Consider the following 23,402-nt stretch of genomic DNA (forward strand, 5'->3'; position numbering starts at 1 on the left):
AGTATAGAAAAAGACTGAGCATAATATTACGTGGGATAAAACTGGGAGCGTAACATCCCATCCCTTATAGTAAGGGATCCTGGTTTTTAAGAGTAACAAGAGGAATTATCATATAATTATAAGTATAAACATGCTTACCACCAGTAGAAAGAATGTTAGAAAGACCAAATAGTATCGCACGTGTAGTATATATCAGACGCGAGACCGAAGCACCCCCTTGGATCTGTAGTTAAAGTCACTAAAATAGTCAAAATTAAATCAATTATTTGTAGCGCCCTCTGTAATTTTTGTATATTAATGTGGAATTACCATATAGTAATGCCAACAAATAGATGGTTCTCGGAGTCAAAGTAGAGTATAACAGAATACTGATATATTTATTAAATATATCAATGCATTTTGCTTATCATGGATATATATAAAATATTAAAGATAATAGAAAATAATGGAAAAAGTAAATCGATCAAATAATACATTCAGGGATTTAAGAAAATGCAAAAAAAAAAAAAAAAAAAATTTATCGCTTTTTACCCTGTTCTCTTCCAGTTGATGTTGTGTATCCATTGCGTACTCTTTTGTTTTCTCGGCTATAAGAAAAGAACATGCATTTTCTAAATCTTCTTCAAAACCTGAAGAGGAGGATGAATGGTGGCAACTCATTTTGCTTCAGCTTTTCTCAAAGAGAATGACACATATACAACGTTACAGGTTGCCAGGCATACCCCTTTTTTAACATTTCCCAATTTAAAAATTCCCAATATCAACGTCGATTTGCTGTATGAAGAATATGTTCTGTTGAAATCATTCCGTAGAAATATTGAGACAAAAGACCTCAAAAATACCACAGATGTTTGAATAAAAATTTTAAATGCGTACAAAGTACATAATACAGAAAAAAATATTAATTTTGTTTTTGTTTTGCCTCACTCAAATGCAATGAGTGAGCAAGTATTTAGCTCAATGTTTAACGCATGGAAAAAGGATAGAAATAAATTAGCCCTAAACAATGTTGAAGGAGAACTATTGCATAAAACCAATTACAGTATGTCACACAAAGAATTTTACACATTATGTACTAAAAAATGAAAAGTATTGCTAAGTAAATATTTTCTTTTTGATAAAATAAATCAGGTTTATTGAATTATCCATTAGAAGACACTCTGATTTACTGGCCCACTCTATTTCTGTGCACAATTGCTCATTATACTCATCAGGCCTATAACACACACCTACTTTCATTTTCCCTTTCCCAGTGCTTATGTCACACCAGACTCAACATTGCATTGTCCACCAACATCAATTGGATGCACTTCCGAGAATTTATTTGTTTCTTCACCAACAGCATAACCCCTCCTTCCTGTCCTTGTCTATCCTTTCTGTACACATTGCACTCCCCAAATTCCAATTCTGCACTGCTTATGTCTGTGTGACACCAAGTCTCTGATATCCCAACAATATCTGCCTTTGATGTCTTGACTAGCACTTCAAGCTCAACAAATTTATTAATTATACTCCTAGCATTGGTGTACATGCAAGTATACATGCACCTGTTTCTACTCTTAGTTACCCTAACACAGCCCATGTAGAGCAATCGGGTACGGGACATGATACTGCCAAGGGGGATGTCTTTGTGTGTGCGCGATGCAAGGAGTGTATCGATATCAGGCAACAACTCGGCGTTCTTGTGGGCCTATATGAGAGCTTGAAGGACAGGGTGGATGCCCTCGAAGGAATTAAATTGAGGGCCCATCAAGCTCTCAGCTGCCCACATCAACGCCAGAGCTTGCACTTGGGCATCGCGTGACACAGAGACAACCCCCAAGGCAGAATGCGCTGGTCCCGAAGGAACTAGTAGTTGTTGGTGACTCTATTGTCAGGGAAACGGGGAACATGCTTTGTAAAAAAGATAGGTGGAACAGGACCAGGGTATGTCTGCCAGGGGCAAAGGTTGATGACGTTGTAGAGCGAATATCATCTTTTAAGGGCACAAAAGGTGATATAGTTGTACACGTTGGCACTAATAATATTAAGAGTAGGAGACCGGCAGAATTACTTAACAAGTACAGGTCACTGTTGAACAAAAGCCGAGAATTAGGGTTGAATTTGAAAGTGTCTGCAATTCTGCCCAGACACGATAGGAGGGAGTATATGATGAGAGCCTTGTCGATCAATTCGGCCCTGGAAAGATTGTGCAAGGCTCAAGGGGTAGAATTTTTTTCAGCCTGGACTGTACTTGTTAACAGGAGAGATTGCTTCTACAGGGATGGGATACACTTAAATAGAAAGGGTGCAAGAATATTTGCTGATGCTATCGAGGCAGTGCTAGGTGGGTCGGAAAACTGCTAGCTTGGGGGGAGACAAAGACCAATAGATTGACAGTAGCCACTGGCAGAGGTGAAAGAGATTCTTGCACTGCTTCTATTAGAATGAGCAGAATCCTGAAAAACAAGATGCATGGTATTTCAGAGACTGCTGGGAGCCATTGCGGTACAAGTAAACACATGGGTTGTGTTAGGGTAGCTAAGAATAGAAACAGGTGCAGGTATACTTGCGTGTACACCAATGCTAGGAGTTTAGTAAATAAATTTGATGAATTTGAGGTATTGCTCAAAACATCAAAGGCAGATATTGTTGGGATATCAGAGACGTGGTGTCACACAGATATAAGGGATGCAGAACTGGAATTTGGGGAGTACAATGTCTACAGAAAGGATAGACAGGATAGGAAGGGGGGAGGGGTTATGCTATTAGTTAAGAAACGCATAAAAACCAAGGAAGTGAAGCCAGTCGACATCGCTGGACAGTGCAGTGTTGAGTCAGTTTGGTGTGACATAAGCATTGGGAGATCAAAATTGAGAGTAGGAGTGTGCTATAGGCCTAATGACTCTGATGAGTATAATAAGGAACTGTACAGGGAAATAGAGTGGGCCAGTAAATCAGAGAGTCTTATAATGGGAGATTTTAATTTCCCAGATATTGACTGGAATTTGGGGGCTGGTCACTCGCACACTAGCAGGGCTTTTGTGGATTTATTGGATGATTGTTTTCTACATCAGCATGTTCGGGAGGCAACTAGAGGGAGTAATACTCTTGATTTGATTATCAGCAGTGATTCTTCATGCATTAAGAATCTGCAGATAAATGAACCTCTAGGTGGCAGTGATCACAGTGTGCTGAAGTGGGAGTTACTGAAAGAGGTAACTACCATTAGGGGTAAAGGGAAGGGTTATTGCTTCCGTAAAGGCGACTACGATGGACTGAGACAGTATTTAAATTCTATACAGTGGGACCAACTGATGATGTTACCAACAGCAAATTCAAAATGGGAAGCATTCAAAGAACTTATCTTGGAAGCTACTAGGCTTTACATACCAACTAAGAAATATTGTTCAAGGTTTAGGCCAAAATGGATGTCAGATGAACTAATGAGGCATATGGCAGAGAAGAAAAATGCATGGGATACTTACAAATTAACACATGACACAGAAGCCTATGATAGATACAAGTTGATCTGTAACCAAGTTACAAAGGAGGTTAGGCAGGCGAAGGCAGATTACGAGAAATCCTTGGCAAGGGATGCAAAGAAAAACAGCAAAGAGTTCTTTACTTATGTAAACTCTAGAAGGAAGGGGATGAATCAGATTGGTCCACTTGATATTGATGGGTCAACTGTTGATGATCCTGCTCAGGTAGCTAACAAACTAAATGAATATTTTGCATCGACATTCACACATGAGGAGTTATTCAGCAAGGGGAATGCCAGAGGTGTATTCAACTCTAGCAGTAAGCTACAGAATCTTGAAATAACTGGGAGTAAAGTGGAGGAGAAACTGTTGAAGATAAACACAAGAAAGGCACCCGGGGTGTGGATGGGATCTATCCAGTTATATTAAAGGAGGCAGCAAAGGAAGTAAGCAAACCATTAGCCATAATTATGAGAGCTTCCTTGGACTCAGGGGAGGTACCCATAGACTGGAAATGTGCAAATGTGACCCCAATTCACAAAGGAGGATCAAAGGCTGACACAAGTAATTATAGACCTGTGAGCTTAACTTCTGTTCCAGGAAAATTAATGGAGGCACTGGTTAAAGAAGCACTGCAGGATCATTTAGACAAGACTTCAGTTATAGCTCAGACACAGCATGGTTTTGTTAAGGGGAAGTCTTGCCTGACCAACTTGATTGGATACTATGATGCAGTCACAAAAGAACTGGATGCAGGGAATAACTTTGATATTATATACTTGGATCTTAGAAAGGCTTTTGATACTGTTGCACATGGAAGACTGCTACACAAATTGGAGCAGTGTGACATTGGAGGCAAATTGCTGCTATGGATAAAGGGGTGGTTGAGGGGGAGAAGACAGAGAGTGGTAATCAATGGACACTGCTCATCGTGGACTAATGTTATTAGTGGAGTCCCTCAGGGCTCAGTGTTGGGTCCATTATTGTTTTCTGTATTTATAAATGATATTGATGATGGTATATCAAGCTTAATGTCCAAGTTTGCAGATGATACAAAGGTTGGCAGGGTTGTCAAGGACACTACTGACACTATGCTGCTGCAACAGGATCTGGAAAGGTTGAGCAGATGGGCTGAGAGGTGGCAAATGAAGTTTAACATTGACAAATGTAAAGTACTACACATGGGAAACAGCAACCCCAGAGCAACGTATCAACTCTGTGGTACTACACTGACAGTGGTAGAGAATGAAAGGGACTTGGGGGTGATTGTGCAGGCAGATATGAAGTTCTCTGAGCAGTGCAGACGGGCTGCAAGAGTAGCTCATGGAGTATTGTCAATGATATACAGGAATTTTTCCAGCAGGGATAAGGAGGTGATTATTCCATTGTATAAGGCAATGGTCAGGCCACACCTAGAGTACTGTATACAGGTCTGGAGGCCTCATTTCAAGAAGGATGTAGAGCTGCTGGAACGAGTACAGAGAAGGGCAACAAGATTAGTGAATGGAACAAAGGGGTGCTCTTACGAAGAAAGGCTTAAGTTTTGCAAATTACAGTGTCTGGAGACTAGGCACCAGCAAGGTGATCTGATAGAGGTGTATAAAGCCTTGAATGGTTTAAGCATGCTCAATGCTGATGGGATTCTTCCTCTAGCTCAGAAAAATCACCTGAGAGGGCATAAATTCAAATTGAGGAAAGACAGATGTAGGATAGACGTGCGGAAATTTGCCTTTAGCCAGCGGGTGGTTGGTTGGTGGAACAGACTGCCATCCCTTGTGGTGGAGGTTGATAGCCTAAATAAGTTTAAGGCTCAGCTGGACAGGTATTTTGAACGAACAGAGGGTTGAAGTGGAAGTGGGTTTTTTTTTTTTTTTTTTTTTTGGCTGATGCTGCATAAGCTTGCTTTCTTGCATCAAATGCCTCTACTAATGCTAATGTATTTACTTGTTCCACTATGACTCCCAGCAGTCCTGGAAATTCCCATTGCCTTGCTTTCCAAGCTGCTGCTCAATTACATTTCAATAGAAGTAGTGCAAGAATCACTTTTACCTCTGCCAGCGGCTACTGTTAATCTATTAGTCCGTGTATCACCCCATGCTACATGGACTAATAGATTATAGTTATATTACTAATAGATCGCTGTAGCACGATCACTACAGCGATCGTGCTGAAATAAAACACATTCAGAAATCCAAAAATTATAACAACCAATCAACAAAAACACTATTACGTAAGGGAATTTAGTTGCAGTCATCTGTATTCATCTTTAGATGTCCAAAATATGATGAGAGCCTTGTCGATCAATTTGGCCCTGGAGAGATTGTGTAAGGCTTGAGGGGTAGAATTTTTCTCAACCTGGACTGTGCTTGTTAACAGGAGAGACTATTTCTAAAAAAATGGGATACATTTAAATAGAAAGAGTGCAAGAATATTTGCTGATGCTATCGAGGCAGAGTTAGGTGGGTCGGAAAACTGCTAGCATGTGGTGATACACGGACTAATAGATTAACAGTAGCCGCTGGCAGAGGTAAAAGTGATTCTTGCACTACTTCTATTGAAATGCAATTGAGCAGCAGCTTGGAAAGCAAGGCAATGGGAATTTCCAGGACTGCTGGGAGTCATAGTGGAACAAGTAAATACATGGGCTGTGTTAGGGTAACTAAGAGTAGAAACAGGTGCATGTATACTTGCATGTACACCAGTGCTAGGAGTATAATTAATAAATTTGTTGAGCTTGAAGTGCTAGTCAAGACATCAAAGGCAGATATTGTTGGGATATCAGAGACTTGGTGTCACACAGACATAAGCAGTGCAGAATTGGAATTTGGGGAGTGCAATGTGTACAGAAAGGATAGACAAGGACAGGAAGGAGGGGTTATGCTGTTGGTGAAGAAACAAATAAATTCTCGGAAGTGCATCCAATTGATGTTGGTGGACAATGCAATGTTGAGTCTGGTGTGACATAAGCACTGGGAAAGGGAAAATGAAAGTAGGTGTGTGTTATAGGCCTGATGAGTATAATGAGCAATTGTGCACAGAAATAGAGTGGGCCAGTAAATCAGAGTGTCTTCTAATGGATAATTCAATAAACCTGATTTATTTTATCAAAAAGAAAATATTTACTTAGCAATACTTTTCATTTTTTAGTACATAATGTGTAAAATTCTTTGTGTGACATACTGTAATTGGTTTTATGCAATAGTTCTCCTTCAACATTGTTTAGGGCTAATTTATTTCTATCCTTTTTCCATGCGTTAAACATTGAGCTAAATACTTGCTCACTCATTGCATTTGAGTGAGGCAAAACAAAAACAAAATTAATATTTTTTTCTGTATTATGTACTTTGTACGCATTTAAAATTTTTATTCAAACATCTGTGGTATTTTTGAGGTCTTTTGTCTCAATATTTCTACGGAATGATTTCAACAGAACATATTCTTCATACAGCAAATCGACGTTGATATTGGGAATTTTTAAATTGGGAAATGTTAAAAAAGGGGTATGCCTGGCAACCTGTAACGTTGTATATGTGTCATTCTCTTTGAGAAAAGCTGAAGCAAAATGAGTTGCCACCATTCATCCTCCTCTTCAGGTTTTGAAGAAGATTTAGAAAATGCATGCTCTTTTCTTATAGCCGAGAAAACAAAAGAGTACGCAATGGATACACAACATCAACTGGAAGAGAACAGAAAAAGACAAATTCCATCATTTACTGCAGGACTTAGAAGAAGATGAAAATCGTTTCAAGATGTACTTACGGATGAATTTAATTTTCTATATAATCCAATTAAGGATGACATTCAAGGGCAAATATGCAATTTCAAAATTCAATCAGTGCTAAGGAAAAATTAGTTGTATGTTAAAGGAAAGTTAAATTACTGCAAGTTTAATTTTGAATAAGGACTTATTCTGTGTCAAAATACTAAACAAAAATTTTTAATGAAATTTAATAACAACAAAAAACTACTTCTCAACCCTAAAAATTGAACTTGTAAGAAATTGTTATGAGTTGTGCAAATTGAAATAATCGACTTGTTCGTCCTCTCAATTTGTAATTCTGTTTGTTTATTTTCCTCCTTTGGCCTTTTTTTTTTTGAGCGTCCCTGTGACTGGACATTTGCAGTGAGTATGCCGAGTAGCTGGTCAAAGTGGAGGATGCTTCGGAATAGGCACAGGAGCAACGTCCTTGAAGTTGTTATTTGTTTTCGGATATTCTTACTTGTGTGCTGAAAACAGATTATTTACTTCTAATTTGATTTTCTGTTAGCATTTCCTCCATTTTCCTCTTGTCACACCAAACAAAATTTCTGTTCGAACAGAAAAATCTGAGATCCTGACAGTGTCATTCGGCCTTGAAGCCCGACGTTGTTATCTTGTGAATACAGCCAATTAGAACAGTGCTTTCCAAGTAATAAAATAATTGGTAAATATAGCTCCCTCATATTTGATGTTAGATATGTATACGAGTGAAGTCTCGCAAAGTGATAATAGTTGTTTGTGCCCTTAGTTTAACTTCTGTTCCAGGGAAATTAATGGAGGTACTGGTTAAAGAAGCAATGCAGGATCATCTACACAAGACTTCAGTTATAGCATGACACAGCATGAATTTGTAAAGGCAATGTATTGTCTGACCAATTTGATTGGATATTACGATGTAGTCACAAAGGAACTCGTTGCAAAGAATAATTTTGATATCATATATTTGGATCTTAGAAAGGCCTTTAATACTGTTGCACGTGGAAGGCTGCTGCACAAATTGGAGGAAAATTGCTACTATTGATAAAGGGGTGGTTGAGTGGGAGAAGACAGAGAGTGGTAATCAATGGACACTGCTCTTCGTGGACTAATGTTATTAGTGGAGTCCCCCACGGGTTGGGTCCATTGTTGTTTTCTTAGATAGTATGAATCAGACTAGGCACCTGATTGATGTGTATAAAGCCTTGAATGGTTTGAGCATGCTCAATGCTGATGAGATTCTTCCTCTTGCTCAGAATAATTACCTCAGAGGGTATAAATTTTGAAAATAATATTAGTACAATAATAAGAGGAGTTTACCTCAATATAGTACGTAGAACACTTCCATATGATACCCTCCAGAAATTAAAACAGAAAAACCGAAAAAATCGACAACTTACCGGTACATTAGAGTAAAATATAAATAATTAAATAATCAATTTAACACAATTGAAATCAATTTAAAACAATTAAAAATCAAATTAACTCAATTAAAAGAATCTAACGAAAATATTCAAAACATAAGGAAGGAAAATCATTTTAAATATTTTCGTTAGATTCTTTTAATTGCGTTAATTTGATTTTAAATTGATTTGAATTGTGTTAAATTGATTATTTAATTATTTATATTTTACTCTAATGTACCGGTAAGTTGTCGTTTTTTTCGGTTTTTCCATTTTAATTTCTGGAGGGTATCATACAGAAGTGTTTGTTCTACGTACTATATTGAGGGAAACTCCTCTTATTATTTTACTAATTGTTGTTTTCTGTATTCATCAATGATATTGATGATGGTATATCAGGCTTAATGTCCAAGTTTGCAGACGATACGAAGGTCGGCAGGGTTGTTAATGACACTAATGAGAGTACGATGCTGCAACAGGATCTAGAAAAGTTGAGCAGATGGGCTGAGAGGTGGAAACTGAAGTTTAATATTGACAAATATAAAGTGCTGCATATGGGAAGCAATACCCCGAGTAACGAATCAACTGTGTGGTACTACACTGACAGTGGTTGAGAGTCAAAAGGACTTGGGGGTAATTGTGCAGGCAGATATGAAGTTTTCTGAGCAGTTCAGACGGTCTGCAAGAATAGCTCATGGTGTCTTGTCAGTGATATACAGGAATTTTTCTAGCAGGGATAAGGAGGTGACTATCCTCTTGTATAAGGCAGTGCTCAGACCACACCTTGATTACTGTATACAGGTCTGGAGGCCTCATTTTCAGAAGGATGTAGAGCTCTTAGAACGAGTACAGAGAAGAGCAACAAGATTAGTGAATGGAACAAAGGGTTGCTCTTACGAAGAAAGGCTTAAATTTTGCAAATTACAATGTCTGGAGACTAGGCACCTGCGAGATGATCTGATTGATGTGTATAAAGCCTTGAATGGGTTGAGCATGCTCAGTGCTGATGAGATTCTTCCTCTTGCTCAGAATAATTACCTCAGAGGGTATAAATTCAAATTGAGGAAAGACAGTTGTAGGGTAGATGTGCGGAAGTTTGCCTTTAGCCAGTGAGTGGTTGATTGCTGGAACAAACTTTCATCAGTTGTTGTAGAAGTTGATAGCTTAATAATCAGATTCAAGGCAGAACTAGACAAACATTTGGAGCAAGTGGATGGGTGAAATGAGAAGGGTCGTTTTTTTTTTTTTTTTTCGTTGATACTGTATAAGCTAGCTTTCTTGCATCATGTGCCCTGCTAATGCTAACGCTAAAATCCAGCCTGTCTGTTCTCCTCCATAACCGCAGCACCACTTTGTCTGTTCTTTAGAACATAGTGTATGGTGTTAATAGGAATGTGACTCCAGGGCTCCCAACTCCACACACACCAAGCAATGTGATGAATACAAAACTTTGTAAAAGCCAGATTTATGTAGATTGGTGAGTGTCGGTGTAGGGTTGTATTGTTCATCCGGCCTCTTAGCCTAGGGGCCTATGTTTTTACACAAAAACCCTCTAGTTTGCCGTGCAACACCATGAGGAGGTGAGCCAGGCAGTAGGGAGTGTAAAGCACTGGCAGGGGCGAACCCTGTGAGAGACAGGGAGAGCCCAGTAAAAAAAAAAAAAAAAAATTAAAAGTTGAAAGTGATAGTAGGAAGACAGGATATGGGAGGGGTTAAAATGGTAGAAGGGGCGGTTGGGGGGCAGTATAAAGGTGCCCACCTATTTGAAAGGTGGGCACCTTTCAACTAGAAGAGGATCCTTTCAGGCAGGGGGGGTATTATTATTTCGTATGGCAAAATGAGGATACATTTGTAACAGACAATATCAAAAAATATAAATAAATTACAATAAGCCTAAAAACAATATCTACAGAGAAAATTATAGATAACATTTTGATGAATTAAAATGTAATGTCCAGTTTATTCAGCCAGTTGATAGCATCATCAGTAACACTATGTAGATCTTGAATGGGTCCTTCAAATCTCCTCTTTGGGCACACACATTGTCACAGTCACAAAGCTACACATTGTGCAGCCAGAACTTGCATCTTCTGTGGCTTGTTCGGATTCTATTCAGGGATGTCCATTCCTTTCTTGGTAAGTTGAAACCAGGTACAGCTCTGCATGGATCATTGACTAAACCCAGGTGGTTGGGGTTTGAAGTGATCCATTCTTCAAGCCAGGTCTGATCAGCATTAAAAATGTGACTTAATAAGTTTCTCACCTAACTTCCATGGGAGGTTCCTGGATTTCAATCTCTCCGGCTTCTGGGATTTGGAGTCCTGATGTATGGGCAATTAAGGATTTCTGTGACATTTTTGCCATTCTTTCAGCAAAGCTGTTTCTCTTCTTATATGAGGGGGATGGATGCTAGATAACACTGGTAACCATTTTAAAGGTGTCGATTTAATGGTGCCTGATATTGTCCTCATTGTATCATTCAGCTGGCTATCAACTTTTACAGTGTGTGCACTATTAAGCCATACTGGACAGCAGTATTCTGCAACTGGGTAGACTAAGGCAAGGGCTGATGTTCATAGCACCATTGCGTTTGCTCCCCAGCCTGTTCCACTGAGTTTGTGCAAGATGTTATTCCTAGTTTTTATCTTTGCTGCAATATTACAAAAGTGTTGTTTATACATCAGTGTTCGATCCATTGTGATTCCCAGATATTTTGGGCAGGGGTTATATTTTAGTCGTTGGCCTTTATATTCCACTTGAGGCATCTAATTAGCCCTTTGATTATCCAGATGAAAGCAGCTAACTTCAGTTTTATTTAAGTTAGGTTTAAGCCGCCATGTATGAAAATATTTATTCAGGTTATGAAGATCCTGAAAAGCTCACTGGGAAGCCTTCACTAATGATGTGGATTACAATATTCAATGGATTCCATCGAAAATTGCCAATTATAAGCGATTTGTTGGTTTAATATGCTCCATAGCAACGAAGCATATTCCCAGAGGATTTAGGAAAGAATACATTCCTGGTTGAAACAGAAGATGTGATGAGCTGGGCGCCTCTGTAGCCAGGTGGGCAAGAGCAGCAGCAGTGCGTAGCACATGCTTCTTGATTAGACTGGGGTTCGAGCCTGTGACCACCAAATACGGAGGATGCGGAAAGGTCAGGGAATGACCACCGCATATCCCCGGAGCAATATGGCCTTAGTTGCTAATGCTCCTAAATAACAAACATGTGATGAGCTAGCTATATGAAGAATACCAACTTAGCAATAGAACAGAAATTGCCGATGAACTATTGCATTGCTTAGATTCTGCTAGGAAAGAGAAATGGAACATAATGACAGCAGGTATGAATTTCCAACACTCAAGTAGAAAAGCATGGACACTTCTGAGGAAACTCGGAAGTAGTACTCCCAAACATATTAATAAGCTCAGAAGTATCCCCAGGAAAAGTAGCCAATAGAATTGTCAGCATATCCAAGAGACCAACCGATACCAACAAAGATTAAGTCAAAAAACTCGAGAAGGAGCTAAGAACCAGATTATCCTTGGCTGAACCAACCTCCCAATTCTCAGGAGAATTTTCAGTCACAGAGATTTCAACAGCCCTGAAGGAAATAAAACCAGGCAAGGCAGCCAGAATGGATGGAATATATCCAGAATTCCTGAAACACTGGTCCAAGAGCTCTGGACTGGCTAGTTAAATTCTTTAATGACATCTTGCGGAATGGTAGGTTCCTGCTCTTGTTCAAGAGAACCAAAATAGTTGCCATTCTAAATCCTGGGAAAAGTGGATCTTGCCCTGAAGATTATTGTCCAATCGCACTTTTAAAAATATGTTACAAATTAATTGAAAGAATGGTTTACAATAGAATCTCAACTACAATCTTCCAACACATACCAATTGAACAAGCCGGATTCCGACCAAGCCGAAGCTGCTGATCAGGTAGTGATCAGGTACTGGCACTTACTAGCCACATCGAGAATGGATTTCGAGATAAGAAGAAGACCATTGCAGTCTTTGTGGACTTGACATCAGCTTATGACACAGTATGGCGACAAGGAATGATTCTGAAATTTTTGAAGATTATTCCTTGTAATACCTCGCAATCTTACTTAACAATATGCTATGCAATAAAGTGTTTGAAGTACATTTAAACGGCAGAGTGAGCAAGCCTTATAATGATGGTTTACCACAGGGATCAGTTCTTGCACCATTATTATTTAATATCTATACTGCAGATCTTCCAGCAACTGCTTCTAGGAAACTCATGTATGCAGATGACATAGCTCTGACTGCCCAGTCTACTGACTTCAAAACAGCCGAAATTATACTTACAAAAGTGTGGGGAGGGGAATGAGGTAGTGAGAGAAAACAACCAACCCAAGTCGTAGGAATGAATTATTCTTTAGAAGTTCATTTTACTAATCCCTCTCAGAGCCTTATAAACCTCAACTGCTCGCCTCTGAAGTGCCTAGTTTCAAGCTCCTACATAATCAGTCTTTGCTCATACAGTCTTCCTTCTGCTGATCTCACTATTCCAGTTGCCCATCTTTGGACCTTTCAAGAAGTTCGTTGTCTTTTTTCAGATGAGGTCTCCATACTTGAACACAGTATTACAAATCACAGGTTTAGTGTCAGGCAACGTTAACTACAAAATCATTTTGTAGTGAATGTTTTTATAATTAACCAAGAAAAAGTCATTTGACATTTTCTTGGTTTGCCAGAAATGTGCTTATTGCCCAAGCTAACTTGTAAATTACTAGAGAAATACATTTCTTTGACATGATATGCATTGTTATTTGTATAAAGTTAAACTAAGGTAGTCTTACAACAAAAATGCAGTTTTGTATTTAATGTGTGTGCACTAAGCCCTTGAAATGTGGTCTTACAATTGCCTTATACAATGGGATCTCCCTACCTCTACAGGATAGCGTTCGATAAATCATCAATAGGAAATCAATAGGCTTTCCTGGCTGCCCATTTATAACAGAAAACTTCATAACTGCCTGTATTGTAACTCCCAGATCCCTTTCCTCCTCCATTGTTTTTAATTCAACCCCACCAAGTGTATAATTTATTTGTGGTTGCTTTTTCCCAAGTGGAAGACCTTGCATTTAGCAGTATTAAAACAAGCTGCCACTTCTCTGACCATTTTTGAAGTCTGTTCAAGTCCTAAAGGAGCACTGCTTGGCACTCATCATTAATGACTCTGCCAATCTTTACTTTATCTGCAAATTTTGACATTGCACCTTCGTTGATGTCATTTATGAAAATGAGAAACAACAGTGGTTCAAGGGACCTCACTCCTGACATTACACCAGTCTAAAGAATATCCATTAATCACAACCCTCTGCCTTCTGCCCTGCGGTCACCCAGTAATCCAAATAAACTTTGTTGAAATTATGCCTTAAATTTGGCTCACGAGTAACAATGTCAAAATAGCCTACTAAGTTAGTTAAGCATGTTTACCCTTAACAAAGCCATGTTGTATATCCTTCAGAGGGTCTTATCTATCTAAATGATCCTGGATTCAGACTAACCGGTCTGTGGTTACCGCTTCACTCTTAGAACTGCCTTTGTCTATTGGCGATACATTGTCATTTCTCCAATCCAAAGGAAACTCCCGAGTCTAAAAATGTCCTCATAATTAACCTCAATGATTCAACTCATTTGGCTTGTGCTTTCCCTCAAAATTATAGTGAAAATCTGAGTTCGGTTAATAGAAATTCATAGATGTGGTCACCACATAATTTTTTGCTCAATGTCTGGAAACGCTGGAACTGCAGGAAATGAACAGGCATATTTAGCTGCCAAAATGCTCCTAACCTGATCTCACCCAATTTCAGGACACCTCATGTTGACTATGAATCCATTATACAACAGACCTCTAAAGAAAAGTAGAACGGCATGTGGGAAAAACAAACAAACAAATAATAAACTTTTTGAAATAAAAAGAGAACCCAAACAGTGGTAAATCCAGTCTGAGAGGAAATAGAAAAGAAGAATCTATACTAACGAGATTGCACATCGGTCATACATACCTCACTCGCAGTTACCTATTAAGAAACAAAGTTGTCCCACAATGCAGTACTGTTCATGCCCACTCACCATAAAGCATACCATCATAGAATGCCTGCTGTATCTAAGAGAACAAAAAACTGCTTTCTCTGCGCATTTCAATATTCGCAATCAATTAATGCTACAGAACGTTCTTGAAGATCGTCAGAATATGGATGACGTTTTTGTTTTCCTAAAATCATATGATAAATACCACCTTGTTTGAACTCTTAGCAGTAGAAAAACAAGCAAGTAAGATAATATTAGACAGAAATCAGTGCATTATAGCCACATTTGCTGACGTACCAACAAACTCAAACACCAAAACTACAGGGTATATGCCATCAACTCCAGGAGCCTTACTTGCCTTTATGCTTAGAGGTTTTTCTGATAAATAATCATCTGTGATTACAACATCACTAATTTCATATGGCTTAGCCTCACTCGCACAGCTTCTTCTCAGCATGAAAGATCTTTCATCAGTAAAGACAGATGCAAAGTACCTGTTCAATTCAACTGCAACATCAGCTGGCTTTCCCATATCTAGTGCACAAGGGTCCAAGAAATAGACCATATCTAGTGCACAAGGGTCCAAGACAAGAAAGATTATATCTTTCTTACTCACAAAATCTTTATTTACATTGGCAAGTTTTATTTTGTCTTGAACTGTGTTGACTATCTGTGGCAGCCAACAAATTTAAGCTTCTCTACCATGTATTGATATACTGCTTCGATCATCCATTGTTGTGACTAAGAAACTTCTGTAAATCTGTCATACATCCAGTTTTAGTTATATCATTCATATCCCATTTGAGTGTAATTTTGCCGTTGTGGTCACCTCCAATTTAATTTTCCAAAGTGTGTGGTCAGTTGAGTATATTTTCTTCTCTGCAGGCTTATATGTTTCATTGTCGGAAGAGGATGTCTTGTCACTATTGTTATTATCTGGCATTGTTTTTCTTGAACGTATTCTGCCTTGTCCGATTCTTAAACTTCCATGAGTTTCAACTCATTCAGTACACAACCTAAAAAAAAATTAAACAGATGGGCTGTGAAGTGGCAGTTGGATTTAACATTATGAAATGCAAGGTACTATATATGGGCAGCAGTAATACCAGTGTAATGTACCAGTTAATTTTTATCACATTGAAGTTTTGCCACATGCAAAAGAAAGAAATCTGGAGGTAATGGTACACTCCGACATGAAGTTTTCTGAACACTGCAAACAGGCTGCTTGAACAGCTTATCTCGTTTTATCAATGATATACAGGAATTTTGCCAACATGGACAACAAAGTAATTATTCTATTGGTTAGCCTGCATCTGAAGTACTGTATGTTTTGGAAATTCCCATTTTAGGAAGGAATGGGGATCTGTTGGAACTGGTTCAGAGAAGAGCAAACACTTAATCAAGCACAAAAAAGGGTACACTTACCATGAAATGCTTCAGAAAATTGTAGCATTTGAACAGTGGGTACCTGTGAGAAGACCTAATTGAAGTTTTTTCAGCATTTAAATTGCTTGAATAAACTAAATACTGATAACATCCCTATTCTTTTTTGGCCAAACCTATAAGAGGACATAGGCATACTTTTTAAATGTAAGTTTATCTCGCAACCATCCTTTTTTTTTTTTTTTTTTTTTTGTTGTTCAATTTAAGATGTGCAAAATTTGCACTAAGCCAAACTGCCATCATAGAAGTTGGTACTTTGAATATATTTAAGAAAGAATTAATTTACCACTACTAATAATTGCTTGCAGGTATTGATATATTGATATTTTCTATATCTCTAATTATAATTGTTAATTAGATAAAGAAAATAGCAATTGGTGTAATTCTACTTCATATAATTGAATATTATTTATATAAGGTCTTTCATTTCACTTTTGTAGATGGTACAACTTTATCAAGTCCATCAGCATTCGTGTTTTCTATACCTTGGCAGTATCCTTGTTGATGAGTATGGAACGGAACTGGGTTGTGTTCAAGGGCTTTTAGATATGTTACAGGTAAGTACATTTTTTTATTTTATATATACATTTCAAAAGTTTTACATTTATTTATCAGTAGACATTGTTAATTTAAGAATAAAAACATTACTGCATAACCACAAAGCACAAGATAAATTTAATTACGAAAAAAACACATATAAACAAAACCAAATGTTGGCCAACTGTTCCTCTGAAGCCAGCATTTTGTTCTTGCTTTAACTTTGAAATGGTACTTAGGTAAAACTAAAAAATAAATAAATTTTCTGCTTATAATCCTGGATGACCACACAGTCAAGAGGAGTTCACAGGATAGAGAGAATAAAGGAAACAGCACAGTATTTAGCAGCCACGAGCTTGAATGCTGGTCATTTCAAAGAACATGTACTTATCCACCCTCGCACTTGGCTATGGCGGCCTCTAGTTTATTAACTTTCTGTTTGTGAAAGTGAGTAAGCGTACTACTTAATGTTACATTAATCAAACTTAAAATAGTGCAGCTACATACTGTGACATTCATAAACGAACAAGTGTAGAGATAATAAAAGATACTAATGTTGCTTTGAAATCCTCCTACAAAAGGTAGCCACCTTTCTCAGTTAAGTCTACCCTTTGAAAATAGTACCTTCCCTTCAAAGTTCGGTATGCTCTCGACTGGTTGATATGCTAGAGTTGCACTTCCCCTTTATTTTTCTATGATGACCAAGGAATACAAACAGGCCATTTTCAAATTTTTGAAATAAATATTTATCAAGAGATTATTTGTTTTGTTCACAAATGCAAGATTTCATGAATGCCAAAAATTGCAGTATCAAATTTCATTACCATTACTGCCCATAAAGAAGAAGGTATTTATTGTGGTAACTGCTGACATATCCAGTGGTGTGCTGGAGCCAGCTGTTAAATTTTCAAGAATTTTGCAAGCTGGTTGTTAAACTGACAATGACTATAAACCGTAGAGTGACACGGAAAATCCAGTATCTACTAAGTTGTTAGAAATTTTTCCTAAAATTGTTGTTTGGAACTGTTTAAATCATTGATTGCAATTATCACTTCGACGATTCAATATCTGAAATAAAACAAGTTAATCATTTTTAGCATTAGCATTAGCATTTTAGCATTAGTAGAGGCATTTGATGCAAGAAAGCAAGCTTATGCAGCATCAGCCAAAAAAAAAAAAAAAAAAAACTAACATAAATAAATAAAAATAACCACTTCCACTTCACCCCTCTGTTCGTTCGAAATACCTGTCCAGCTGAGCCTTAAACTTATTTAGGCTATCAACTTCCACGACAAGGGATGGAAGTCTGTTCCACCCACCAACCACCCGCTGGCTAAAGGCAAATTTCCGCACATCTATCCTACATCTGTCTTTCCTCAATTTTAATTTATGCCCTCTCAGGTGATTATTCTGAGCAAGAGGAAGAATCCCATCCGCATTGAGCATGCTCAAACCATTCAAGGCTTTGTACACCTCTATCAGATCACCTCGCTGGTGCCTAGTTTCCAGACACTGTAATTCGCAAAACTTAAGCCTTTCTTCGTAAGAGCACCCCTTTGTCCCATTCACCAATCTAGTTGCCCTTCTCTGTACTCGTTCCAGCAGCTCTACATCCTTCTTGAAATGAGGCCTCCAGGCCTGTATACAGTACTCTAGGTGTGGCCTGACCATTGCCTTATACAAGGGAATAATCACCTCCTTATCCCTGCTAGAAAAATTCCTATATATCATTGACAATACACCATGAGCTACTCTTGCAGCCCATCTGCACTGCTCAGAGAACTTCATATCTGCCTGCACAACCACCCCCAGGTCCCTTTCATTCTCTACCACTGTCAGTATAGTACCACAGAGTTGATACGTTGCTCTGGGGTTGCTGTTTCCCATATGTAGTACTTTACATTTGTCAATGTTAAACTTTATTTGCCACCTCGAAGCCCATCTGCTCAACCTTTCCAAATCCTGTTGCAGCAGCATAGTGTCAGTAGTGTCCTTGACAACCCTGCCAACCTTCGTATCGTCTGCAAACTTGGACATTAAGCCTGATATACCATCATCAATATCATTTATAAATACAGAAAACAATAAAGGACCCAATACTGAACCCTGAGGGACTCCACTAATAACATTAGTCCACGATGAGCAGTGTCCATTGATTACCACTCTCTGTCTTCTCCCCCTCAACCACCCCTTTATCCATAGCAGCAATTTGCCTCCAATGCCACACTGCTCCAATTTGTGCAGCAGTCTTCCATGTGCAACAGTATCAAAAGCCTTTCTAAGATCCAAGTATATAATATCAAAGTTATTCCCTGCATCCAGTTCTTTTGTGACTGCATCATAGTATCCAATCAAATTGGTCAGGCAAGACTTACCCTTAACAAAACCATGCTGTGTCCTAGCTATAACTGAAGTCTTGTCTAGATGATCCTGCAGTGCTTCTTTCACCAGTGCCTCCATTAATTTTCCGGGAACAGAAGTTAAACTCACAGGTCTATAATTACTTGTGTCAGCCTTTGATCCCCCTTTGTGAATTGGGGTCACATTTGCACATCTCCAGTCCATGGGTACCTCCCCTGAGTCCAAGGAAGCTCTCATAATTATGGATAAGGGTTTGCTTACCTCCTTTGCTGCCTCCTTTAATATAACTGGATAGATCCCATCCACCCCAGGTGCCTTTCTTGTGTTTATCTTCAACAATTTCTCCTCCACTTTGCTCTCAGTTATTACAAGATTCTCTAGCTTACTGCTAGAGTTGAATACACCTCTGGCATTCCCCTCGCTGAATAACTCCTCATATGTGAATGTCGATGCAAAATATTCATTTAGTTTGTTAGCTACCTGAGCAGGGTCATCAACAGTTGACCCATCGATCTCAAGTGGACCAATCTGATTCATCCCCTTCCTTCTAGAGTTTACATAAGTAAAGAACTCTTTGCTGTTTTTCTTCGCATCCCTTGCCAAGGATCTCTCGTAATCTGCCTTCGCCTGCCTAACCTCCTTTGTAATTTGGTTACAGATCAATTTGTATCTATCATAGGCGTCTGTGTCATGTGTTAATTTGTATGTATCCCATGCATTTTTCTTCTCTGCCATATGCCTCATTAGTTCATCTGACAACCATTTAGGCCTAAACCTTGAACAATATTTCTTAGTTGGTATGTAAAGCCTTAGTTGGTATGTAAATAAAACAAGTTAATCATTTTAAAATATTTTTAGGTAAAATTTATTCTATTTATCACCAATCTAATAAAAATTAACCCGAGCTATAAACTGTAGCTAAAGAACTTGAAATTGATATTTTTAAGATCGGCCAATTACTGGGACCATGATGGGTGGCATGTAGTTTACGACCTGCTAATGCTGTATGGCATGCATATACTGCGTTATATATGCATTTTTCAAGTTCTAATTCTGGCCTGGAAAAGAGATTAGCTGACATTAATTTTTTGCAAGATCTTGCTTTAATGATAGACATTCTTGAAGAATTTTCATTACTTTCAACTGCACTTCAATCATGATCAACTAACATTCAAAAGTGCAAAAATTAATCAAATTCACAATAAGAGCTTTGGAACATTTAAAGGTTGGTACTGGACAACATGAATTGCAAGTTGAATATTTGATTAAATCAGATAAGTTAAAAGATATTTTATTTAATAAAAATAATAAATTCAGTGCTCTTCCTAGGAATGTGTTACTAGAAAATATAATTCAGCACATGAATTTACGAATTTTATCAGACAGAAATAATGATCAAAACATTTTAAATTATTTTGATTTATTAGGACCATCTACTTGGCCTTATGAAGAACTAACTTCGCCATAGCTGGTAAAAAAAAAAATAGTACCATTTAAGTGAAATTTTAAAATATGAAATTGATTTGAATGATTTTCAGGATTTTGTAGATAATAATGTAGAATCAAAAAATGTTTCAATCCCTTCAAGTAATCAAAAAGCTAAAAATATAGTTTACTATTGCAATCAGTAGTTCTGAAGCTGAAAGTGGTTTAAGTTTAATGAACATAATTTTTATGAGATGAGAAATAGTTTGACTAAAGATCACATATCAGATTTAATGACAATAAATTTATTGGGAAAAGAGTTAGCGGATTGGGATGCAACTCCATTTCTCAAATCATGGTTGAATCGCAACCATAGATTGGCTATGGATGCAAGAGCTTGGCAAAAGTCACCGTAAACATTTTGTGAGAATGAGTTGACTATATGGAAATTACAATAAAAGAATGAATATTTTATCATTGTTTGAAATTTTTGTATTCCATATTGTTAAACCAGAAAACTTACAATAAATATATACCCCCACGTTCTTGGTCTTGTTTTTTTTTTTAGGTTATCATTGGCATGTTATGGGGCCACCAAAGCAAAATGGAATTTGGGGGCCCCCCCCAGCTAAAGAAAAACTAATAAAGAACATTTTTCAATTTAATTTTATTGTGACATACAAATCAAACAAATTATATGACATAAGAAAAATATCTAATCCAGAAGAATAATTCAGAAATAATATATATGCTTAATCTTATAAGTATTTTTACACTACTTTATTTAGACTTTTCGTGCTTTTTGAGCTAGGAAATTGTATATCAGTTCATTATAATCAATCTGTTTGTAATATCATTCTCAATACAATTATTGCCAAATTACTTAATTTTTCTTGTCCAAGTGAATTTCTAATAATTCTTAACTCTTTTAAGCACAGAGAACGGTCGTTCTGCTAATGCATTCGAAACAGGAATTGACAAAATTATTTTTAAAATTATGTCCACGTTAAGAAAAGTTGATACTGGTCCTCCTTGAATTGCTTCATACATTAAAGAAGGTGAATTTAAATTTTCATATTTTGCTAAATGTATAAAATTGGTTAATTCTTCTTTAAAAATATTTAGCGCCAATGTCATCTGAGTAAGTATTTATTAAATTTATAATACAGTTGTCATATTCTCTTGGTGATGTTGCCCTTAAATTTAAATTTGTAAATATACCAAAAATAATTTTAAATATCTTGAGATGCCTCAACACATGTTAATTTATACTAACAGTTTATTGCAAAGAACTTTTAAACAGTTTACAATGGACGATTGTAGTAAATCAAAGAGTAATTTTCTCTGTCAACTGCTAACTTTATCGGATTTATAATCTTCATTGCCAGTTAATGAATAAAGTTCAGCTTCTATAGCATCAAAAAGTCCATTGATACCTAGGTTACTATGATGCAATGACCAAGGTGCTGGATGCAAAAATAATTTTGGCATGCTGTATTTAGATTTCAGGAAGGCTTTTGATACTGGGTTCACACCTGGTGAGTATGGGATTGGCACACCCATGATCCTGAGCTGGATATCATCATTCTTCTTTTTCTTGATGAATCCCCTCTACTTCTGACTCTTCTCGTTCTCTCTCTCTCAGGGTAATTCAGAAATTTTTTTTGTCTAGTGTAGCATAAGCCTCAGGCTTCCTTGCACCATATGGCTAATGATAACAATAATAAATAAAAAAAAACATTACTGTACAAACTGATACAATGTGACATTAAGGGCAAGTTACTGCTATGGATAAAGGAATGTTTAAGTGGAAGATGATAGAGTGTTTATCAATGGACACTTCTCTTCATGGACTAATGTTATTAGTGCAGTTCCCCAGGGTTCAGTACTGATTCCATTGTTGTTTTCAATATTTATCAGTGAAATTGATGAAGGTATGTCAGGCTTAGTGTCTACGTTTGCAGATGATGCAAAGGTTGGCATGATGGTTAAAGACAGTCATCAGGGTGAGAAAATTGGGTAAATGAAATATAGATGTGCTGAGAAATGGTAGAAGTTTAACATTAACAAAGGCAAGGTACAGCACATGGGTAGCAATAAACTCAGAGTAACTTACTATTGTGTGGTACTACACTCAGCAAAGTGGAGAATGAGAAAGACCTAGGGGTGGTTGTGCAGTCAGATATGAAAATCTGTGAGCAGTGCAAACATGCTGCCAGGATAGCTTGTGGGGTTTTTGTCATTGATATACGGCACAATATGGCCAAAGTTGCCTTTGCTCCAAAAAAAAATCCAACAACAACCAACCAATGATATACAGAAACTTTGCTAGCAATTATAAGAAGGTTATTAACCCTTTGTATAAGGCCATAGTTAAGCCACATTGAGTACTCTATACAGGTCTGGGGACCTCACTTTAGGAAAGATGTAGATCTGCTGGAACTGGTACAGAGAAGGCCAATCAGATTGGTGAAGGGAACAAAAGGATGCTCTTACCTAGAATGGCTTCAGTTCTGCAAATTGCAGTGTCTTGATACCAGCCACCTGCAAGGAGATCAGGTTGAAGTGTTCAAAACCTTGACTGGGTTGATTAAGCTGAATGTTAATGGTATTCTTCCACTTGCTGAGACTGCACACATGAAGAGATATAAATTCAAATTGAGGAAGGATGTTTGCAGGATAAATGTGCGGAAGTTTAATTTCAGCCAGTGGGTGGTTGATTGTTGGAATAGGCTTCAATCTGTTGTGGATGTGTTGGATAAATTCAAGGGAGAACTAGACAAATTCTTGGAGGGTACAGATGGGTGAAGTTTTTTTTTTTTAGGCCGATGCTATATAAGCTTGTTTTCCTGAATTATTTGCCATTACTACTACTACTACATGAAACTGATCCAGTTTGTGATGGCGGGCATGCTCCATCTGGTTGCAAGTGAAGGGATGGCATAGCCGTGTGGCAGGGTTCAT

General features: G+C 37.7%; 1 protein-coding gene across 2 annotated transcripts in view; it reads left to right on the top strand.

The window, feature by feature from the left end:
• The window catches only part of LOC150074954 (transportin-3-like), a 742,971-nt gene that overhangs the window by 605,948 nt on the left and 113,621 nt on the right, over window positions 1–23,402 (top strand). For both annotated transcript variants that reach the window (XM_090388987.1, XM_090388988.1), the window contains one exon: window positions 16,556–16,672. In XM_090388987.1, coding sequence (XP_090245113.1) covers window positions 16,556–16,672 — 117 coding nt within the window. The remainder of the gene's footprint in view (window positions 1–16,555; window positions 16,673–23,402) is intronic.

This window comes from Mastigoproctus giganteus, chromosome 14 (genome assembly GCF_048544385.1).
Source record: "Mastigoproctus giganteus isolate SK-2022 chromosome 14, ASM4854438v1, whole genome shotgun sequence".
Classification (NCBI taxonomy): domain Eukaryota; kingdom Metazoa; phylum Arthropoda; class Arachnida; order Uropygi; family Thelyphonidae; genus Mastigoproctus; species Mastigoproctus giganteus.